This window comes from Podarcis muralis, chromosome 13, assembly GCF_964188315.1.
Source record: "Podarcis muralis chromosome 13, rPodMur119.hap1.1, whole genome shotgun sequence".
In the NCBI taxonomy this organism is placed as follows: Eukaryota; Metazoa; Chordata; class Lepidosauria; order Squamata; family Lacertidae; genus Podarcis; species Podarcis muralis.
This window is the reverse complement of record NC_135667.1, coordinates 22,835,762-22,859,863: the sequence shown is the minus strand read 5'-3', so window position 1 is coordinate 22,859,863 and position 24,102 is coordinate 22,835,762. Positions and strand designations below refer to the sequence as shown.

General features: G+C 40.9%; 3 protein-coding genes across 3 annotated transcripts; all 3 read left to right on the top strand.

Annotated features, from left to right (window-relative positions):
* Positions 1 to 2,137: 2,137 nt before the first annotated feature.
* LOC144325320 (vomeronasal type-2 receptor 26-like) lies at positions 2,138 to 3,912 on the top strand. Its single transcript, XM_077918186.1, has 2 exons — positions 2,138 to 2,171; positions 3,014 to 3,912. The coding sequence occupies exons 1-2, from the start codon at positions 2,153 to 2,155 to the stop codon at positions 3,910 to 3,912; spliced, it is 918 nt and encodes a 305-aa protein (XP_077774312.1). The 5' UTR covers positions 2,138 to 2,152.
* A 2,533-nt stretch (positions 3,913 to 6,445) lies between these two features.
* LOC144325319 (vomeronasal type-2 receptor 26-like) lies at positions 6,446 to 13,837 on the top strand. The gene is made up of 6 exons (XM_077918185.1): positions 6,446 to 6,630; positions 7,561 to 7,852; positions 8,916 to 9,767; positions 10,281 to 10,508; positions 12,101 to 12,227; positions 12,936 to 13,837. Exons 1-6 carry the CDS (start codon positions 6,446 to 6,448, stop codon positions 13,835 to 13,837), a joined length of 2,586 nt encoding a protein of 861 aa, XP_077774311.1.
* A 2,472-nt stretch (positions 13,838 to 16,309) lies between these two features.
* Positions 16,310 to 23,740, top strand: LOC114583139 (vomeronasal type-2 receptor 26-like). The gene is made up of 7 exons (XM_077918184.1): positions 16,310 to 16,436; positions 16,536 to 16,707; positions 17,120 to 17,411; positions 19,856 to 20,731; positions 21,891 to 22,118; positions 22,608 to 22,734; positions 22,839 to 23,740. Exons 1-7 carry the CDS (start codon positions 16,310 to 16,312, stop codon positions 23,738 to 23,740), a joined length of 2,724 nt encoding a protein of 907 aa, XP_077774310.1.
* The last annotated feature ends 362 nt before the right edge of the window (positions 23,741 to 24,102 follow it).

Genomic DNA, 24,102 nt, shown 5'->3' with positions numbered 1-24,102 from the left:
TTTTATGTCCATATTAACCTTCCTGTCTTAGCTAATCAAAGATGTGATAGCACTCAGTTCATGGAGTTCATGGATAACAAGAAGCAAGTATATATAACTAGCACCATTAAATCATCAAACCAACAAATCTCTAATTCATGCTCAAATGCTTTCCCCTTACCAGCTACAGAAGCCTACAAATAAATATTTTATCCTTGTTTCATCCTTCTATGCACCAGTTGAGCGAGTCATTAAGGAAGTAATTGTAGTCAGTATTCTTCTGCAGGAACATAGTATGTTCAAAAACAAACAAGGGGGAGGGCTCATGGTACAGTTACTTCACACGCCAGTCTGGACTCAGTGGCGCGCCTGAGCGACCAACCATTTGATTTCCAGGGGGCATGTGGGTAACTCCTAAGGAAAATGGACTGCTGGTCATTAATTTGATCATGTAAGACAGTTCTTATGCTTTTGGTTTCTGTGCAAGTGAGGAGAGTATATGTTTATTGTCAACTGTGATTGCATGACAATTTTCTGTATGCCCTGGTAGCAGTGGCAATGTTTAGTTATGGGAAATAAATATGTGTTCAAAATATTTTATTCTGCATATTACTATTTTTGTAGCTTATCTCTATCTTACTTATCCCTCCTAATTAAAGCAAAACATTTTTTTTCTTTGGTCTTTTTTTCATTTTGCACATTCTATGCAGCTTCACTCTTTTCTGCAAAGCATAACATTTAATAATAGTGCTGGGGACTTTGTGTCTTTTGATAAGAATGGTGAATTAGAAGCTGGATTTAATATTATAAACTGGGTTACTTTCCCGAATCAATCCTTACTAAGAGTGAAAGTTGGAAGGATGAATCCAAGAGCTTTACAAAATCAAAAGTTCAGCATTAAGAAGGATGTCATCACATGGCACAATTCATTTAATCAGGTGAGACTCAACTATAAATTGTAAGAAAATTGGCCTATGTAAAAACTAGGTCATCTATGTCTGAAAATGTGAGGTTGTAATCTCACATTTCTCTAACATCATAATTCTTCTCACAAAAGTTGCCCTGTACACTTCATAAATTTTATTTTCCTACACACAGTCCCATCTTAAGTAGCTGAGAGGATAATACATATGAACTGAAATATATACTGTACAATTACAATACATTCTGTATAATATGGATAGGATGTATCTTTCTTTTTCAGTGATGGTTGAAATTACCATGATGGTTGCAGCAACAAATAAAGTTGCAATACTGTATAGTAGGGGTACCCAAAATAGGAGCCCGTAGGTGTTGTTGGACTCCAATTTCTGCCAGCATCACTGGCTCTGGGGGTCTGGGTGCTGTTGAGCACAGGGTTCCAATGAGCTCCTTGTCCCCTCCCTTTCCTCTTCAAATCACATGCATTCTCCACCCTTGGCTGCACCCCATTCATTTTCCTCTCTTCTTATTTACATTCTCAAATATTTGTATCATTTCTTCTTTCCCTTTCCCTTCTACTACTTCCTTTCAACTGCTGGTATTGCTTTTTTGTCTCCCTCTCAGGTTTCCTTTTTGATTTTCTCAATTGTTTTCCACCTTGTGTCACCTTCTTTGCCACTTTTATTTACCTTTTTATGACTATTGTTCCCTCTTTTGCCAACTTGCCTGAAATCAAAACAAAAAGTTTCTTACCCTCCCCTCTAAACATACACACACAATATGCCCTTCTTAGAGTAGAACCATTGAAATTAATGAACCTAAGTTAGTAAGGCCCACTGCTATTTTCCAAGATAAAGAGGTGACCCAAGTCACAGTGAAAGCCTCCCTTGTTCTCTTAGAATGGCAATGGTGCTCACCTGAGAGGTGCCAGAACTGAACTCCAACAAGTTGTAGCTGAAGAAAAGCCTTGGTAAGGCCCATTAACTTTAATGGGTCTTCTCTGACCCAGAGTACTCTGGTGTTGCCCTGTGAATCACTTATCCAGTCAACATGCTCCAAGAACATTGTCCAAGTGCTGAGTATCTAATTCAGTTATAACCCCCCATGGCAAGCTACACTGTTGTTCTTTTATTTTTATAAACAGGTGCTGCCTCTTGCTGTGTGTAATGATAAGTGCTATCCAGGCTTCAGCAAAAAAAAGATGGAGGGGAAGTCATTTTGCTGCTATGATTGTACTCCATGTCCATATGGGATGATTTCAAATCAAACGGGTAGGTGATATCTTGTACATTGATCATGATCATGATAAATTATTTCTTCTTCCTTTTCTTCTCAGCATAAATATAATCACCTATATTTATATCTCAATTAATGAGCAAACAATTGTGGAAGAAACAGGGGAGATAAAAAGAGAAAGAGAACTGTTTCTGAAAGTAATGGATTCTAAAATTTCAGCAGTGTTAACTAATGGAGTGCTTTGACAGTTGTTGTTTTTTAAGAATAAAGTAAAAATAATTATACAGGGCAGAAAACCTCATCCCTATTGCAGCTGGTCCACAACTGAAGAGATCAGATAGGATTCCCTCCCCCCATAGTCACTCCTATTGGTAGGCTGTGAGAGTATTGTTGGAGAAGTTCTCTTACACAATAGAGACACCTCATAGTGTTCATTGGAATAGCTGCTGTTCAATTCACAAAACAGCTGCTGCCTCCTAAAGCTATTGTTACAAATTCGCCAAATTACCACGACCACCACCCTATTCCCCTACAACGCGAAGAAGAAGAAAATCTAATAGGTGTGTGTGTGGGGGGGGGGGAATCTAATTGATTGCTCCAATGCTGTAAATAAAAATGCAGGGGATCAAGTATGCTGCTGCTCTGGAACAACCCTGAGGAAGGAAAGAGCAGAGTAGCCTTTTAAGTCTGCAAGCATCACTCCTGTGATTGGATGATGCAATCTGCTTCCCATGGATGCCTTAGAATCTTGGCCATCAACCAAATAATAGGATAAGTGCCATTCTTAGAGAGTAACACACATTTCATATTGATATATTCACTTCATTAGACAGACATGACGGAACAGTTGACACAACTTCTCTGTCTTATATTACAGATATGGATAATTGTTTCAAATGCTCAGAAGATAAATTTCCAAACAAGGAACATGATCAATGTCTTTCAAAGTTTCTAAGTTTTCTCACTTTCTCAGAACCCCTGGGGATTCTTTTAGCTTCTTTGACTCTCTGTTTTTCTCTGATCACAGCTTTGATCCTTGGAGTCTTCACTAAGCATTCCAACACCCCCATTGTCAAAGCCAACAATCGGGAACTCACCTACACTCTTCTTATCTCCCTATTACTCTGCTTCCTCTGTTCGTTGCTGTTCATTGGCTGCCCTAACACAGTGACCTGCTATTTACGGCAAACTGCTTTCGGTATCGTATTCTCAGTTGCTGTTTCTTGCATATTGGCCAAAACTATCACTGTAATTTTGGCTTTCATGGCCACCAAACCAGGATCCAGAATGAGGAAATGGGTAGGAAAAAAGAGATCTAATGCTATTATTATTGGTTGCTCCTTTATACAAGCCTGCATTTGTGCTATATGGCTACTTAGTTATCCTCCACATCCTGATTTTGACATGCACTCTCAGGCTGAAAAAATCATAGTGGAGTGCAATGAAGGTTCTGTATCTATGTTTTATTGTGTCTTGGGTTACCTGGGATTCTTGGCCATTGTCAGCTTCAGTGTGGCTTTCCAGGCCAGAAAGTTGCCAGACAGTTTCAATGAAGCAAAGTTCATCACTTTCAGCATGTTGGTGTTTTGCAGTGTTTGGTTATCCTTTGTTCCAACTTACTTGAGCACCAAAGGAAAATACATGGTGGCTGTGGAGATCTTCTCCATCTTGTCCTCCAGTGCTGGGTTACTGGGATGTATATTTTTCCCCAAATGCTACATAATTATCCTGAGGCCTGACTTAAACAGCAAAGACCAATTAGTTAGGAGAAATTAGGAAGAATCTACTCATTTTTATTTTGCTTTATTTCTAATAATATTTTAATTTTATTAATCAAAAATTGTTTTTCTTCTTTGAAGAAACACAGATAAACATATCAGGAGATATGTTATTGTTCTATTCATAATTTTCTTCCTTCCCTGTACATATTTTTGAAAGTTTTGAATCGTGTGCTCTATTATTTACCCCCTTTACCCTTATCCAGTGTTGAGTGAAAAAAGTCACACTAATTGTTTTTGGACTATATTTTATACCCAATTAAATTTCCACTATTTAGTGAGATAGAATTTTTAAACTAGATAACATATGGGTCTGTTGTTTCTGATGAAGTATACAGTGGTACCTCGAGTTAAGAACTTAATTCATTCTGGAGGTCCATTCTTAACCTGACACTCTACATCCTTCACACTATGTTTAGGCCTGTTAAGTCTTTCTCCAGAGTTACCTAAAGGAGACACCTTCAAAGCTGTAGAGATGTGCACTTCGAGTCTAGCAATATTTTTGTACCCATAGCATATAGGCACCAATGACAGTAACATCAATCACATTGAAGAAAAGCACAATTGGCCTTCTGTTAACTTTATGCTTGCACATACAGTCTAATAGAAAAATAGAATTTTAGACTTGGAAGGGACCATGAGGATTCAACTAGTCCAACCCTCTGCAGTGCAGAAATCTTTTATCCAAAGTGGGGCTTTAACCCACAACACTGAGATTAAGAGTCTCATGTCCTACCAACCGAACTATCCCACAAAGGTAGTCCAGAATACCCACCCAGATTTTTGTTGTGTTGTAATGTTTGATGCTTTTCTGATTTATGCTGTTCAGCAAACACTATTGAGTGATGATGCATGGTTGACAGTAGAAGCATTGATTTCCACTTTTCAGGTACTTAAAATATAATTGTGCAGTCATACCTTGGGTTGAAGTAGCTTCGGGTTGAGTGTTTTCAGGTTACGCTCCGTGGCGACCCAGAAGTAACAGATCGCATTACTTCCAGGTTTCCCCACTCGCGCATATGCAGACGCTCAAAATGACATCACACGCATGTGCAGAAGTGGTGAATCGTGACCCACACATGCACAGACGTGCGAACGCAGGTTGCGTTGCTTCAGGTTGTGAACAGGGCTCCAGAACGTATCCTGTTTGCATCCAGAGGTACCACTGTATATTCACCATCAAAATGAAATATAGAAGAGTGAACTTGCCTTTGGAGATTTGGCATCAGTTCTATTGGTGTGTAGTGTTTGTTCTGCCTAATAGTGCTGAAAAATGACTAGCCAATCCAATGCTGTTGAAGAAGTTGCCCCAAACTACATTCCTACCACAGTTACACCACAGTTCTACCAGCTTGGTTTCCCATGTCTCTCCAGGCTGCTCACCAATATTTCACCCTTGGCTAATGATGTTTGGACCCCACCCCACCATGCCTTGATTCTTTATTTAGCTTGTTTGCTTGGCATTTATTCTTTGAAGAGACTTAGACCCCTCAATATGACCACCTATTATTACACCTCTAGTGTAAAACAAGGCTGGTGAACAGAATCCACATATCATGGAAGGCAGCTGGTTTATCAGATGCTTTGCTTGCCTCTCTGTTTTCAAATCACATGCACCACATTAGTGCATCAAATCTGACAAGACTCATTGTTGACCTGAAGAAGAGGCACCCACATTTCCTCCAAGGACTCTTGTTGTGCATGAACCAGTAGTTCAATCTATGTCTTCAACCTGGTAGTGTCAAGGGCCTTCCATGTCTCCTGCTCATCACAGAACTGGTTTCTGGCTGTTCTTCTTGGAGAAGAGCTTCTCAATGAGTTCTTGCTGCCCTCCCTCCTCCCATTTCCCACCTCCTCTGCTGAGCCAGAAACCAGCAGGAGTGTCCTAGGTTTGGTAATTAACTTCAGGGGATGTGGACAATGAGTATAAAAATCTCACCTCCCCACAGAGGGAGTGTATATCACCTTAGAAATATACAAGGGAACTCAAATGTCATCTGATCCTCTGCCAATAAAGTAACCCTAATGCTACAACATTCCAGATCAGTGGCCATCCAACCTCTGCTTGAAATAATAAATATAATAAAAAATTATCCCACTAACTTCCAGAGAGATCTACAAAGCATAATATATTTTGCCGCAGTGGATTTCTTGCACAGGGCAATACTCTAGAGAGATAATGCTGAACTGTGTAATCATCACATATTACTGTGATTCATCTTCTACCTTGTGAAACTCCTCATGGATTTGTCTGAGTTTAGAAAGACAATGACAAAACAGTGTGAAGACCAACACAATATATATACCTATATGTGATTAGAGCTGAGATGAGGTATTTCAGACAGCAACATTTGCCTCAGATTGCCTATAGTGGTTTCTCCTCATTAAAAGTATCTGGAGCCACTGAGGGAAATTTTTTATAAGTTAGGTGAAACTGGATTTATGACAGAGAAGGGAGAATTCTAGGCCAATAGTTGTCCTTCAGGGAAGCAATGTTCTTGAGACAGCTCTTCCTCTTTCTGTTGCTGCAAATGCCTTCAGCTGAAGGAAAGGAAAACATTGCTGCATGTGCCATAATTGATCCTTTCCAGGCTCCATATGAGTATGTTCAGAGAGGAGACCTAATCATTGGAGGGATGATGTCTCAGCTTGCATGTTTAACTGATGAATTACATTTTAGTGAACAACCCAAGATAAAATTTGTAGATCAGCTTATGTAAGTATACCCCCTGGTATATATACTTGGATAGAGCATATTTATTTGAAAAAGTCATGCAAGTTCTGTTTCGTTCAAAGAGTTTGCATATGCTTTTTTAATACGTTGTTAGCAATGCATAAATAACTTCTATAATGCAGTTCCTTTTGCATAATGTTCTGTAGACAAAACAGAAAACAGATTTTCTTTCTTTTGATCTTTCTCTAGTGTCCTGCTGTTGCAAGAATGGAGGGAGGGACATTGCCATTTCTCCCAAAGAGCAGGCACACTCTTTTCTCAGAATTTCTCAACAACCCAGGACCCACCCATTAGGCAGGATTCATATTTCAAGTACCAACAGAGAATGCAAACCTAGACCTGCCCCCCGCACAAAAAAGGCAATCTCTTTTCTGCTTAGCTGCTCTGAATCTTGAAAAGTACATAAAGTTGAAAAGAAGTGGGAAAGACTGTTGCTTTTCCAAGTACCCAATTCAGTTCTACGCACTTTCAGGGCATGTTGCAGTTATTCTCACCAACCCCTAATGAAAGTAAAAGTTTACAGGGAAGGGCAGAGTCTTTTTGCACATCATGGGAGGACTTCAAGAGCAGTCCTGTATTGGCGACCCAGGTAAAATAGGGCATAATTATGTGCTTCTCCCCACTGCTGTCCCATTCCTGCAAAAGGTCCCACAATGTGGGGCTACTCCTTCAGCTGGCAAAACTGATGCACCACCAGAACCTGCTCTTCAACACATACATGTGCAGTATTAGATTATGTTGATAAATGATTCCTCTATTTTGTCTCCCTTGTTTTCTGTGGGTTTAATATGTGTAATATCCAATCATAAAATTTATTTGCAACTATATTGATATACGTGGAAGATTTCTCACAGAAATATGTTTCATAATGGATTGCAAATCTGTTTACTAATGATGTCAATTTTACTTTAGAACAATATCCAAGAAATACCAGAATGTTCTCTCCTTGGTATTTGCTGTGAAGGTGATAAATGAGAACCCTCAGATCCTACCAAATATCAGCCTGGGATTTCACATCTATGACAGCTATGAAAATGCAAGGATAACTCACCAGAACACCCTGAATCTTCTCTCTGCCACAGAAAAAATCATTTCCAACTTCAGATGTGACAGTCAGAAGAATCTGATAGCTGTTATTGGAGGATTAAAGCCTGACACCTCTGTTCACATGGCTACTATTTTAGGCATCTATAAGATGCCACAGGTACAGTGAATTCATGGGCCATAAGGCTTTTGCAGCTCTGATACCATATTACCCTCCTTCCATGTAATCAAGCTTTTATTTCTCCTTAGTTATTCTCATTTGCTATCTCCATTTTGTTTTCATTATGCTGTCCAGCTGATTTCTTTCAGGTGAGTTGTATACTAGCCCGGTAAAAAAATCCACTGCAGCCTGATGTGATTTTCTTGCTAAGCATTCCTGCAATCAAATAATTTAAGTCTACGGGGATTTGCCTGCTGCAGCTGGGGCAGATAGACCAGAAGATTTCTCCAGGGTATGGTCTGGACCAGTCCTGTTCAGTGAGCTTCAGCCTAACAGTTTGAAGATGTTGGCAAGGTGCTTGGATTGGTGCAGCTAACCATCTGTGCTCCTGTCTATGTTCTTTTATTAAATCTGGCAGGGAGAGAAAATGAATGGGACAGGGAGGTGATTAATGTTTTGTTGCGAGAGGAAGTAGTGCAGGAAAACAGCAGGAAGACAACAAAAAACAGAAAAGGTCCCTTGTTGCTGACTTAACAACAAGGCAGTTTCAATTGTACCCTTCCTGGGGAATGTTATTGAGCAAGTTCTTGCAGACCAAATCCAGACACACTTGGATAAATCCTACGTACATTTTAAAAACTCTGACACCAAGAAAATGTGGGTGCTTTTTTTTCACCCACTAAGTCTTATTCAAAGTAGACCCTCTGAAATTGATGGACCAAAGTTAGTTGTGTTCATTAATTTCAGTGGGTCTACTGTAAGCAAGATTGTCATAGGACACACACACACACACACACACACACAGAGAGAGAGAATATAATGAACAATATTACTTGTAATTATTTGGTACCCTACTAAGAAGCTCACAAAGGAATTCACTAAACCTGACCCAAAAGCTAACAAACTTGTTATCTTCAATGAGCACAGAACTTCATGCTGTAGGTTCTCAGGTTCCTCCTATATACTTGAGAATTTATTTAGGAAATGGGTTCAATGGAATAAATAACTACAGTAATGTATAATTTCTGCTCATCATGATGCAAGTTTCACTGGCCCTTTCCAGATTTCCAGCTGTGTATTAGCACCAGCAATGAACATTCAATTACAGTTTCCTTCCTTCTACCGGATGGTTCCCAATGAAGTACATCAGTATAAAGGAATTGTGCATCTCCTTCAGTATTTCCAGTGGATATGGGTGGGGATTGTTGCCTCAGATAATGACAACGGAGAGAGGTTCATGCAGACCTTAATACCAATGCTCTCAAAGCATGGAATCTGTACGGCCTTCAAGGAAAAAACACCATCCGTATCTAATGCATTAGAGAATTTCAGTTCATTAGAACTTATCCGGGCCAAGTCCTCTGTGATAGTAACACATGTAAAAGTACTGGTGGCATGTGCAGATACTCAGACTATGACAAGTTTGTTATGGATGACATATTACTTTTCATTATTAGAAGATGTCACACAAATGTCTATGGGCAAAGTGTGGATTTTGACAGCTGAATGGGATTTCTCATTTGAAACAAGGCTTAGGGGTATGGACATGCAACTGTTTAATGGTGCCTTGTCTTTTGCAATTCACTCAAATGAAGTAATGGGCTTTACAAAATTCCTGCAGAACCTACATCCTAACTCTGCCAAAGGAGATGGTTTTATCAGGAACTTCTGGCAACAGGCTTTCAACTGCTTACTTTCTGATTCAAATGAGCCAATGGACAATACTGATACGTGCACTGGGCAAGAGAAACTGGAGAGCCTCCCTGGTGCTCTTTTTGAAATGAGCATGACTAGCCACAGTTACAGCATCTATAATGCAGTCCAGACCATAGCACACAGTTTACATACTATATTCAGGCCAAAAAACGGAGTAGAAAGAAATAGATTTAATCATCAAAATCTGCAGCCCTGGCAGGTAAGATCCCACAGTCTCAACAAATTTGCTTTCATGTCTAATGTTAAATGAGATTCAAGTTTATGTTTTTTGCCATAATCCAGATTTCTAAATATTTAATTTGGTTTGTTATCTTATTTTGTAGCTCTAATTTTTCTTGTTCGTTCATATTTTCCTAAACTCTCCCAAATGGTGAAAAGGCATGAAACTGCTTATAATGGAAAACACAAGGCTTTCTGTTCAGTTATCAGTGCTTTAAAACAGGCACCCCCAAATTCGGCCCTCCAGATGTTTTGGGATTACAACTCCCATCATCCCAAGCTAACAGGAATTATAGTCTCAAAACATCTGGAGGGCCGAATTTGGGGAGAGAGAGAGAGAGAGAGAGAGAGAGAGAGAGAGGAGGTGAGATGAAACACATAATGGAATCCCATAAAGATTAACCAATGTGGCCCTTAGAAGTCAGAAAGTTGTTCTGTTGTTTTGTTCTTTTTCATCATGTTGTAAAATCTGTCCTTGCCTCTTTCAATTTAGCTTCACCCTTTCCTGAAGAATATCTCATTTAACAACAGTGCAGGGGACTTTGTATCTTTTGATGAGAATGGTGAATTAGCAGGTGGATTTGATATTATAAACTGGGTTACTTTTCCAAACCACTCCTTTTTACGAGTGACAGTAGGGAGAATTAATCCACAAGCAGTGCAAGGCCAAGAGTTCACCATGAATGAAGAGGCAATCACATGGCACAACATATTTAATCAGGTGGGACGGAATTACCAGTATATGTTTAATACAATGGAATATACAATTGGAGTAATACACTGTTGTGCTTATTTATAGGAAAACACCAAAAACAAACAAACCACCCCATAATTTTTCAGTTGATTTGTCTAAAATCCAAGAGAAAGCACAGCCCAATTCTGCCGAGATGTCAATTCTGTCTTTGAAATCCAGACATATGGCCCTAAACCTAATATATATGGATTCTAATATATAAAGAGATATAATAGAAGTGGGGAACCTCCAGCCCATGGGTCAGTATTGTCCTGCCAAAGAGTACAATTTGGCTTGCAAGACCATTTTCCCTTCTCCATGTCCATTTGCCCAACAGCTGCTATCACTGGTTATGTCAGCTGTTGGCCAGGAGGACAGTGTTTAATCCTTCGTTGACTGTGCAATCCTGTTCCCAGCATTGGTGCCCTGGAAGCACTGAGTAGAGCACTCAGCTAGAGGAGATGGCTACACAGGCCACCAGAAACATTCCACATAAAAGTCCTCCAAAGCTTGTGCTGATCTGACCAGCCACTGATGTCTCCCGATACTGCTGCTTACATAGTTTACATTTTGTAGCTTTCTTTTTATGTTTTCTACTGTTTCTCCAGATGTTTCAGCTGTGTTACAGATAATATCAGAAGATGCCATGGGGCTGGTGTGGGAAGCCAGACTTGGCCCACAGGCCACAGGTTCTAGATATGAAGTTCCAAAGCCTTCCCACATGCATTTCATTTTCAGTGCTAATCACTTACTCAAAAAATACCTACCGTATTTTTCGTCCCATAGGACGCTCCGTCCCATAGGACGCACCTAGTTTTTTGGGTGGGAAATAAAGGAAATTTTTTCCCCCTTTATTTCCCCCCCCCCAAAACCAGGTCGGGGAAACCGAACCAGGTCGAGGAACAGCGGGATGGCGGCGCTGCGCCTCCCTGCTGTCCCCCGAGCTTGTGGGGCTGGCCGATGTCTGCCCAACACGTGGGGCGCTCTGCTTCAGGGTGCCCTGCGCGCCGGGCGGCAGGCTGCTATCTCCCCACGCTGCGGATAGCAGCCTGGCGCTAGGGGCGCTCTGCTTCAGGGCGCCCCTCGCGCTGGGCGGCAGGCTGCTATCCGCAGCATGCGGAGCCCTGCAGGGAACTGCTGCAGGGCTCCCCATGCTGCAGATGTGTTCCCCAAGCGCCGGGCGCTCTGCTTTCAACGCGCCCGGTGCTCCGGGAAGCAGGCTGCGGATGTGTTCCTGAAGCACCGGGTGCTCTGCTTTCAGCACGCCCGGCGCTCCGTGAAACAGGCTGCGGATGTCTTCCTGAAGCCTGGAGAGCGAGAGGGGTCGGTGTGCACCGACTGCTCTCACTCTCCAAGCTTCAGCGAAAGCCTGCATTCGCCCCATAGGACGCACCCAGATTTCCCCTTCATTTTTGGAGGGGGAAAAGTGTGTCCTATAGGGTGAAAAATATGGTAATTTCTGATTCTTTCCTTCAGCTATAATGCGCACATGCCATCCCTATTCACAAGAAGCAATGTTGGTGCTGGCTGCCTTGTTTACATTGTAAAAGAGAAGTACACTTTCTCTTTTTTATGGATAGGTGTTGCCACTTGCAGTGTGCAATGACCACTGCCATCCAGGCTACAGCAGAAAAAAGAAGGAGGGATTGCCGTTTTGTTGCTATGATTGTGCTTTATGTCCAGATGGGATGATTTCAAATCAAAATGGTAGGAAATATCATGTACTCTACTATATTAAAAAAAACCCTAACTCATTTAAACTGTTGCTTCCTTTGAGCAATCTAATTCTCCTAAACACAGGAGCAAGTATGGCAACCTAGCTATGACGCACATACAAATCCACTTGCTGTGGTCTCTATCTGGCCCACTGCAACTCCCAAACTTCAGCTGGGCCAGAGATATGGGACCCACTGGATCTTCTGCCACCATAGGCCCTGAAAGGGGGCAGTCCAACAGCAGGACCAGAGGGGAGGACTTAGGCTGCATCCTAAACACATTCAGCTTTGTCACATCACCAGGGAACCTAGTGTAACCTACAACAGGAAAAATGGTGGTATAACTCAAATTCTATTTTATGTGATGGCTTCCCCTCTCCCTGGTTTACATGGCTTAGACAGATGTCGACACACTCCTGAACATAGTTTGGATTTGGTGTAGCTTACTCCAGCTTGCTTTACATCAGCTTCTTGTGTATAACATCATTCCCTCACTGGTAATTGCTAATGAATATAATAAAACTAAGATTATCTAGAACTGTGGCAGATATATCGCCTCCTGGCATTCTCTTTTGAGTTGGCTACATTCATATTACAAAATATGATACAGGTCAGGAGAACAGGATTATAGGAACTGCTATCTCATGAAAAATGTTGGCTTGTTTGTTGGAACTGATATATCATTGATTTGATTTTTCAGACATGAATTATTGCTTCAAATGTCAAGAAACTCAATTCCCAAATAAGAACAGAGACCAATGCATTTCCAAGATTCTCCATTTCCTCTCTTTCTCAGAACCCCTGGGGATCTGTTTAGCAGTCTTGGCTCTCTCTTTTTCTTTGATCACAGCGCTGGTTCTTGGAGTCTTCACAAAACATTGGGACACTCCCATTGTCAAAGCCAACAATCGGGACCTAACGTGCTCTCTGCTCATCAGCCTTTTTCTCTGCTTTCTCTGCTCCTTGCTATTCATCGCCAAGCCTCACATTGTGACCTGCTGCTTACGACAAACTACTTTTGGCATTCTCTTCTCATTTGCTGTGTCTTGTGTGTTAGCAAAAACCATCACAGTGGTTCTGGCTTTCATGGCCACGAAACCAGGATCCAGGATGAGGAAATGGGTGGGGAAAACATTCACAAACTCTATTCTGCTTGCCTGTTCCTTTATACAAACCTGCATTTGTACTGTATGGCTCAGTACTGCTCCGCCATTTCTTGAGTTTGACATGTACTCAATGACTGAAGAAATTGTAGTAAAATGCAATGAAGGTTCAATCTCCATGTTTTATGGTGTCTTTGGTTACTTGGGATTTCTGGCTAGTGTTAGCTTTGCCATGGCTTTCCAGGCCCGAAAGTTGCCAGACAGTTTCAATGAAGCGAAGTTCATCACTTTCAGCATGTTGGTCTTTTGCAGTGTTTGGTTGTCCTTTGTTCCCTCTTACCTGAGCACCAAGGGGAAATACATGGTGGCTGTGGAGATCTTCTCAATCTTGGCCTCCAGTGCTGGGTTATTGGGATGCATCTTTTTCCCAAAATGCTACATAATTATCATGAGGCCTGACCTGAACAGCAAAAACCAGATAATTGGCAGAAATCAATAAGAATCTATCCATTTTGGGTTTTCTGAGGGTTTTTCTTTTCAACAATTGTGATATTTATTGGTTATTACAAAATAAATAAATACTTTGTCCTTTGTCCTTCCCAGGTTTTCTTTTCACACCCACTGCATCCACATGTCTCCATTTTATTTGGGTGTGTTAAATACTTTGTGTTATGTTTCAGTCCTCTTTAAAATGGTAGTAGGTAAAGGTTGTCTATGAAGCATTCATTTACAGGTTGTTGTTTTTGTGTGTGGTTGTTGTTTTTGTGTGTTTGTTACACAGCTCACTTTTTGTGGGAAGGATTCTCTATGCATGGTGAAGGCAGCCCATGGGTGTTATACTGGCTCATGTAGAGCCTGTCTGAGGCCAGGAGCTAGAATCTTGTTCTTGGCTTGACAGCGTGAATCACACAGCCAGTTTAGCCATCCCAATCTGGATTGCCCTTGGACTCCCTGATTGCCCCTCCATTTTACAGAGAGTATTAGAGGAGAGCTACCTTACTCCTGCTTCTTGATCTCTCTACAGTTTTTGACCTTGATACCCTCTTGGACTGGCTCCATGGAATGGGAATTGGGGATACTGTGTTACCTGTGGGACCAAGTCCAGAGAGTGCTTTTTGGGCCCTGGTGTCACAAGGCACTGTTTTATGTCCAAACCTATTTGAAATCCATACGATTAGGGGCATTTGGGAAAGGTACGATTAGTATGATGATGATACTCAACTATCTTTTTAAATAACTTCTGAGTCAGGAGAGGCTATTTGGAACATGGACAAGGACATGACACTGGGGACAGGAAGAGCATGAACTATTGCCCCATTCTCAACCTCAATTAAATACCCACATAGTGCTGCAACTCTATAGCAATTTATAATACAATTACATGAATCAATATTTGAGCACACATCAGTTAGTATGTCTAAATACTTAATGAGGAACAATCTTTGCAGTCCAACCCTGTAGTGGTGGTGTTAGCAGCCAGTTTCCCACACCGTCAACGTGGGCTGCAACACATAAGTGTCTTTTGCTCCAATAAGATTATTGGAGGGTTATGGCATTTTCTAATTTTCTCAGGGCAGTCATAACCCCAAAATGCTGTATAGTTGATTCCAAAATGCTGTATAGTTGATCAAAATTTCAACAGCTATCTCTGTTTCCAATGTAATGCTGACAGAACACTAGCAATTAGAGAGAAATGGTAACTTCCTCTTTCTACAGGATATTTCTCAGGACTCCATGAATTTATTTATTTTTTATTTAATACGCCCAACATGGACAAGTGCTTCAAATGCCCCCCAAACCAATATCCAAATCAGGCCCAAAATCAGTGCATTCCCAAGACCCTGAATTTCCTCTCTTTCTCAGAGCCTTTGGGGTTCACTTCAGCTTTCTTGTTTCTGTTTTATTCTGTGATCACAGCTTTGGTGTTTGCAATATTCACTTAGTACTGGAACACACCGATTGTCAAAGCCAACAATCGGGACGTCACCTTCTCTCTGATCACATCTCTACTCCTCTGCTTCCTCTGCTCCTTGCTGTTCATTGGGCAGCCTCACACAGTGACCTGCTATTTATGACAAACTGCTTTTGGTATCATCTTTTCTGTGGCTGTTTCATGCGTATTGGCCAAAACCATCACTGTGGTTCTGGCTTTCAAGGCCACCAAGCCAGGATCCAGGATGAGGAAATGGGTGGGGAAAAGACTGTCCAATTCTATTCTTCTTGGTTGTTCCTTTACCCAAGCCAGTATTTGTGCCATGTGGCTATGTACTGCTCCTCCATTCCCAGATTTTGACATGTACTCTCTGACTGAAGTAATTGTAATGCAATGCAATGCAATGAAGGCTCTTTTAGTATGTCTTATTGTGTCCTGGGTTACCTGGGATTATTGGCCATTGTCAGCTTCAGTGTGGCTTTCCAGGTCAGAAAGCTGCCAGACACCCTAACCTCTCCACAGAAGTTGGAAATGCCCAGAAACAAACAGCATGTATAACATGCAGGATGGTGTTTGGGTTCACTATTGTGTGTGTGTCTACTCTCTATACTGTACACACTTTGGTAGTTGCAAATGCCTGAGCACACAGCTATCACATTATATCTGCCTTTTGCCTCGTGTATTAGTAGTTATTTCAGAACAAATTTACAATATAACCCACACACATCAAGATGTGGACAGAATGTGTCTATATGAGGGCTAATGTTGTGGAGTATATGAGTATGTCATCTCTGACTGCATCACGTTCCTTTACTCTTCTTTTTACTAGTGTACATGTCACTTTCCCCCCACTAACTTACAGTAAGCTCTAATTGACAGGTTTTATTTTGCTGGAAATGGTATCATTCCTCTGGAGACATTGATTTAAACCATGTGATTATCTCAGATTATTATGATATATCTTCAGCCTTGTCAATCTCCTCATGGAATTAAAAACACTAAAGCTATTGTAGTTTGGAATCTTATATAAAATATACCATGTTTGCTGAAAACTGGGATGGGAAGGTTTTGAGAGGAAGAACTATCCCAAACGAACCTTTGCCAATTTCAATTTATGAAAAGAATGTGGATCCACTGAAGGAAGCATTTCTTAAAGGAGATGCTGGTAGGCAGAAAACTGAATTCTAGGTCAAGATTTGCCCAGTGGTGACAGCAATGTTTTTGTGGTCCCTCTTCCTCTTTCTGTGGTTACAACTACCTTCAGCTCAGGGAAAGAAAGAAACTGATTGTGCTGTGACTGATCCTTTCCAGTTCCCATTTGAGTATAATCAGAAAGGTGACCAAATCATCGGAGAGATAACGTCTCAGCTTGGCTTTGTATTTGATGAGTTGTATTTCAGTGAGCACCCTAAAACCAAGTTGGTTTATGAACTTTTGTAAGTATTTCCTCCCCTCCATTATATGGTCTAGGTCAAATAATATCTCATAAAATGGCACGATCAGAAATAAGTGTGTATATTTCAAAACATATTTATGCAGTTGTTTCAATGTAATATTCTAATTTTTAAAAATCTTTTTATCCTTTGTCCAGTGAGTGTCTGCTGTCACAGACATGCTTCATGCAGGAGGTTCCGAGGTTCCTCATGCAGTCGCACACAATGGAAAATGTTATGTGATTCCCTTTTGAACCAAATTTTGGACACCAGGCCAGCCTTGCATTTCTGCAGCATTCATTGTCCCTTCTTTGGCTCATCTGTTTTATGTTCTCCCTCACAATCCTCATAGACATAAACTTCCTAAGGGATTGGATAGCTGTCTTACGTACATATGCTGTAAACCTTTATTTAGGACTCTCCCGAAGAAATATCAGCATATACTGTCCTTGGTATTTGCTGTGAAGGAGATCAATGAGAATGCAAAGATCCTCCCAAATGTCACCCTGGGCTTTCAAATCTATGACAGCTATATAAATGCAAGGATGACTCACCAGAACACCTTGAAGCTTCTGTCCACCACAGAAAGGATTTTCCCCAACTTCAAATGTGACAAGAGGAAGAATCTGATGGCTGTTATTGGAGGAGTTGACTTTGACATTTCCCTTTACATGGCTATTCTCTTAGGCATCTACAAGATCCCACAGGTAGAATGAGTGTGTAGTTCATGAAGCTTTTATGACTATAATGCAGATGATCATCTATACCCTCAGAATATTTTTCTTTTTCCCCCTCTCAGTCTGGGAGGGGCATAGAGAGACCAAAAGGTATAAAACTGACAGTGAAACATCAGACTTTACTAATTTGTCAAAAAGCTACCCACACTTAACACTTCTCTGCATGATACACATATAGGACAAGGCATTGTTTTATATTGAGGTCAGCATGATGTTTGAAAATGGCAATATTCTCTAAAGTGTTTTGTTCCTCTTTATGATCTGCAAAGTTGATGCAAGAGTATGCATAAATCTCCATGTGGAAAATGCATAGGGTTATGTTGTTTAGGTGACCACCTCAGTTTGATAGTCTATGCATAAGGTCAAATCCGGTACACATACCCAAGAGTCTGATATGATCAGGAATATTTTCTATCAGGGGTGCAGGAGAGAACCCAGGCAGCAAGGCATCCCACTTATCAATTATTCTTCTTCTTATTTACTCACCCTTCAACCTAAGGTCCCAGGGTGGATTGTAACATTAAAACACAATATTAAGAACAGTGTAAAACAAGTTACAAGCACAGATAACAAGCACAGACTGATGCTATAAGCAAGCTTTGCACCCTGTGTGGTACAGGAAGGTTACCTAAGAGAAGCTCTCACACTCCCTTCATAGTCCAACTGCAACACAACATTGCAGTCCTGCAAATGATTCTTACCCTCCAGTAGTTACTGTCACCAGTCTCCCACTTACTCCTACAGCCGAGATGGAAGGGGACCTGGGAGTCACTAAAGGAATTCCTTTTTGAGCTTCCCTTATGAGTTACTCAGAGTGTTGAAGCAGCTCACACTCTCTCTGAGTCTCTCCCAGACATCAGAAGAGTGTGCTGGTCACTTACCACTCCAGTCCTAAACAATTCCAGCAAATTGGTTGTCAAGCATCTGGGCACATAGAGGTTCTTAAACCCTGAGAATGGCAATCATAGGCATCTCAGCAATCAAATTAAATCCATGGGGAAATAAACTAGAGCACTGCAGCTCTAAAACTGAACTAATCCTAACCTTCTCTACAAAAGTTTTCCTGGTCTACTCACCAGTAAGTAGCTTCATAGAAAGTGCAATCTGAAACTCTGCTGCTGATAGGGAACCTGGATTCCTGGTACTGAAAAGGGAACAAGGCTACAAGAGTAGCTCAGGAGTAGGTTTGGAAAAATAAGTCGCAAACAAGGTGGGTGTCAGGGAGTCTTGATAACAACCAGGAAGATTTATTGTATAAACAACCAGAGGTCACCAGAGTGGCGTTCACAGCCATCAGTCCATAAATCAAAGATGTCCCTTCTAAGGAGGGTGTTTCCAGTGAGACCAGAAACAGACGAACGTCCTCTTGTGACGTGTTCTGTCTTGAAGACACCCACATACTCCTAGACCTTGGGCTGAGGGGGTCAGCTCCCACCCCTTCCCCATTCTCTGAGAGTTTACTTCCATGGTCTTTCCTGCTTTCTAAGCTGGTTTCATTTCTAGCCCCAGCATTTTGTTCTTCACTAGCACACTAGCAAGCTGCCGGCTGGCTCTCTGAAACGCTGCTGTCATTTGGTATTCCTACGGGTGGAGAAGTTGGCTCTCAGCTATAATCCTCCTGTCTTGTAGTTAAACCTCTCTCATTCTGGTTACTTCCTTCACTGGGAGCTGGCTGGGCTGGCTCATTCATGACACCGGATCATCCAAAAATTTCTACTTGGCTGCAAATCAACCAAAAAACCAAACAGAGATAGGGAGGGAGGTCAGGTGTGACTGACAGAAGAAGAACCATTAGCCAGGGCAGCCCACCCCCACACCACATGCAAGCATGCATGTGATACTGTAGTATGGTACATGCTTCCTCTTTTGGCCTAAACAGCCTACAAAAATGTCCCCCTGTCTGTTAGCAAAGGTGGACAAGGCAGCAGACCATTGCCTCTCGGGTAAGATTACCTTACCCTATCTATAGCAATTTGACTGCTCCAATCTGGAGCAAAACTGGTGCTGTTATAGGTTTCACACCTGTTTCACATTTGTAAACACTTGATCTTTTTGTATGATAGCAACTACACATTGGAACTCCCTTCCTACTGATATGAGGCAGGTACATTCACTTTTCAATGCCTGCTAAAAATATTTTTTCTTAGACACACCTACCCAGATATTTAGAATGTTGGTGCTTGATTTCATCTGTTTTTAGTTTATGGTGGTTTAATTTATTGATGTTAATTCATTTGGTAAATACTTTTATTGTTTTATCCTTCTTATCAACCACTTTGAATATTTGTTTTTACAATCAAGTTGTGTAAAACTTTACTGAAATAAAATAAAATGTTTTTCTGAATATTAGGTGGTCTACTTAGAATAAAAGATAAATAAATGCAATTTCGAATTAATTCTGAACTGCTGTTTTCCCCTACTCTAAGATTGCCAGTTGTGTATTAGCTCCAGTGATGAGACTTGGACCCCAGTTCCCTTCTTTCTATCGGATGGTCCCCAATGAAGTATATCAATATAAAGGGATTGTCTACCTACTTCTGCATTTCCAGTGGATTTGGGTAGGGATTGTTGCATCAGGTGATGACAATGGGGAAATTTTTGTGCAAACCTTGATGCCAATGCTTTCCCAACATGGTATCTGTACAGCCTTCACTGAAAAAACACCCTCCATATATCAAACCACAGAGAACTTGGGTTCATTAGGGCTATTCCGGGCCAAGTCCTTTTCTATGACCATCTCAAAAATCAAAGTATTGGTTGTATGTGCAGAACCACAGACCACGACGGCTTTAATATGGATGATATATTTCTTTTCATTATTAGAAGGTGCCACTGAAACGTCTATGGGTAAAGTGTGGATTATGACCGCCCACTGGGATTTCTCATTAGAAACTATGCACAGAGCTTCAGATATCCAAGTCTTTAATGGTGCCTTGTCTTTTGTAATATACTCCAAGGAAGTTCTGGGGTTTACACAATTCCTGCAGAACCTACATCCTAATTCTGCCAATGGAGATGGTTTTATCAGAATCTTCTGGCAACAGGCATTCAACTGCTTATTTCCTGATTCTAATGAGCACAGGGAAGAGGCTGATTCTTGTACTGGACAAGAGAGTCTCAAGAGCCTCCCTGGAACTTTGTTTGAAATGAGCATGACAGGCCAAAGTTACAGCATCTATAATGCAGCCCAGGCCATAGCATATACCTTACATAGGTTAAATCTATTGAGGATAAAACATGGAGCAATGGTCAATGGAAGACTATATCCTCAAAATTTGCAACCTTGGCAGGTGAGATGGACTTTCAAAGCCACCTTCTTGCCATGACTTTTCTGATATTTTCACATGCTTCAATAGTACAAAATTGCATAGACTATCCAACTTTCCTAAAGTTATCCTCCTTTTGTTAGCACAAACATACAAGTATTATCCGGTTACCATTCCTTGGTACACTGGCTTGTAAATAGCCCTGTGCACTGATTACAAGGGAAGTTAGCAATACAACATCCAGACTGGCCAAAGATATAATTTGTATAAAACAGAAGATCAGACACCACCCCTTCTGCAGTAAACTTTTATGTGACCAGTTCTGTAGAAAAACAGAGGTGAGATACAGGTGGAGGTGGGAAATTAGACTGCTGCTGTTTGAGGAAAGTAGAGGGGTTTAAGAAATCTGACAGGCTGCTGTGGAAACCCAAGCAAGATTGGGTATCTTGTGATGTATGTGAAATGGTTTTGAGAATTAAGACAGTAATCACAGGAAAATAAAAATAAAGAAAGAGCTAATGCCATGGCTGAAACATTTATTGCCAGCTTTTCCAGGGTGGACAAAACGAATTGTGAGGAATTTCCAGGGATGGATTCAAATTGACATACAGCTAAGATTAGTGCTATATACCAAGATACTTGGAGAGACTCAGTGTAAATTAAGAGCATAATAATAATTCCTTTATGTATCAATTTTCTATACGGCCTCTCATCCATTGCAGGGAGGTTTATAATATAAAAACACAAAAATAAACAGCATAGTAACAAACAAATGAAATATCCCTCCCACAATTTAAAAGGCCATAGATTCTTGTGGGTTGGAACCAAGAGCCATCTAGCCTACTGTTCTGTTGAAATAGTCGACAGATACCTATGGAAGTCGACAAACAGGACTTCAGCAGGACATAGCACTCTTCCATTTGCTGACCAAGATGCTTACATGCAACAACAGCATTCTTGCAATATACAGCCATTGTAAATAAAAGCCAATGGGAGTCCATAGATTTATCTAATCATGACCTAAAGCTGTCTATGTTTCCTTCTTCTCATGTTTCTTTGACTATCACCACTGAGTAGGACTCAGAGGATTTTCTGCTAAGACAAAGTTGGATAGCCAAAATAGGAAAATATGTTTTCCACTCTCATCTTTTTGCAAAACTTATGTTTAATTCCTTCAATTTAGCTTAACCTTTTCCTGAAAAGCATCTCATTTAACAACAGTGAGGGTGATACCGTTTCTTTTGATGAGAATGGTGAATTAGCATCTGGATACGATATTGTAAATTGGGTGATTTTCCCAAATCACTCCTTTTTCAAGGTGAAAGTAGGAATGATGGACCCATGGGCATCACCAGGCCAAGAATTCAGAGTGAACGAGAAGGCCATCACACGGAACAGTGCATTTAATCAGGTGAGATTATATGCATACATACCTACATATAAATGTCTACACTCCACTAGTTCCGAGAAACTTGGGTGCTCATGTATAGAAGCTGTGATCCATAATCTCAGATGCTTATCCTAGTGTATGAAGGGAGGGTGTGTAGCAGAGATCTGTGTTATTACACATGGAACCAGAAACAGCCCCTTAAATTTCAAAATAAACCCACCATTCAACAGTCTGTCCATCCCCATTTCCCAAGTGGAAGAATACCAGTTTTGAACTTGTTGCTAAAGACACCTTAAGCATCAAGGGAATGATTCATTTGACTCCTATTTTTGATTTCATACTGATCCTCCCTTCTTCATTTAACAACATGGGGAAATGTTTTCAAAGCGGGAAACTATGCATAGCCCTCTTGTGATCTATGGGACATCCTTGGCTGATTTCTTTACGAAATAAATTAGTAAAATAATTTACAGGACAAATGAGACAAAATAATTCTCTTTTTATGAATAGGCGCTTCCCCTTGCCAGGTGTAATGACCACTGCCATCCTGGCTACAGCAGAAAAAAGAAAGAGGGGAAGCCATTTTGTTGCTATGATTGTGCTCCATGTCCAGAAGGGATGATTTCAGACAAAAATGGTAGGAGATGTATTGCCACTATTTTCTACAGCAGCAACTCAGTTCACCAACACATATTGCATAATCCCAAAAATTAGTTTAATTTATTTGCTTGTTTATTTCAGACATGATTGCTTGCTTCAAGTGCCCAGAAGATCGCTTTCCAAACAAGGAACAAGATCAATGCATCCCTAGGCTCCTGAATTTCCTCTCTTTCTCAGAACCTTTCGGTATCACTTTATCTCTCTTGGCTCTGTCTTTTTCTTTGATCACTGCTTTTGTGCTCAGAGTCTTCACTAAGTATCAAGACACTCCCATTGTCAAGGCCAACAATCGGGACCTCACCTATGCTCTGCTCATCTGCCTATTGTTCTGCTTCCTCTGCTGCTTCCTATTCCTCGGCTGGCCTCACACAGTGACCTGCTATGTAAGACAAGCAGTTTTTGGAGTCATCTTCACTGTGGCTCTTTCAAGCATATTGGCAAAAACTGTCACTGTGGTCTTAGCATTTGCAGTCACCAAACCAGGATCCAGGATGTTGAAATGGGTTGGGAAACAAATTTCCCACTTCATTCTTTTTGGTTGCTCCTTTGTTCAAGTCTGTATTTGTACTGTATGGCTAAGTACTGCTCCTCCCTTCCCAAATTTTGATATGCACTGCCTGGCAGAAGAAATAATAGCAGAATGCAATGAAGGTTCAGTTTTTATGTTCTTTTGTGTCTTGGGATACTTGGGATTTCTGGCCACGGTCAGCTTCACTGTGGCATTTCTGGCCAGGAAGTTGCCGGACAGCTTCAATGAGGCCAAGTTCATCACTTTCAGCATGTTGGTGTTTTGTAGCGTTTGGTTGTCCTTTGTGCCCTCTTACCTGAGCACAAAGGGGAAATACATGGTGGCTGTGGAGATCTTCTCTATCTTGGCCTCCAGTGCTGGGTTGTTGGGTTGCATATTTGCCCCTAAATGCTACATAATAATTCTGAGGCCTCATTTGAACACTAAGGACCAATTAACCTGGAGAAAATATTAAGAATCTAATCATCTTTAAATTTTATATGATCTTAAAATGGTGGTATTTATTAAAGAATAATATTACTAAAATATATAATTTACTCCTTTGTTTTCCCAAATACTATTTTCTGCACACTAAGCTAGGGCTAAGGGTTTAGAATGTGGTGCAAAACTCTTTACTTCTATGATTCAGTGCTTTCTTCATTCTCCTGTTTATTTGGGCTTCTGAAACTGTATCTGTCATGAAAAGTTAATCTATGATGGGTGTAGATGTTCCCCCATTGACTAGTCATTTATGTGACTTCCACTGAGGCAAAACCTCATGTGTCCCCTCAACTACCTATGGTAGTTTAATTTTGTAGCAATGTGATGGCTTTGTAT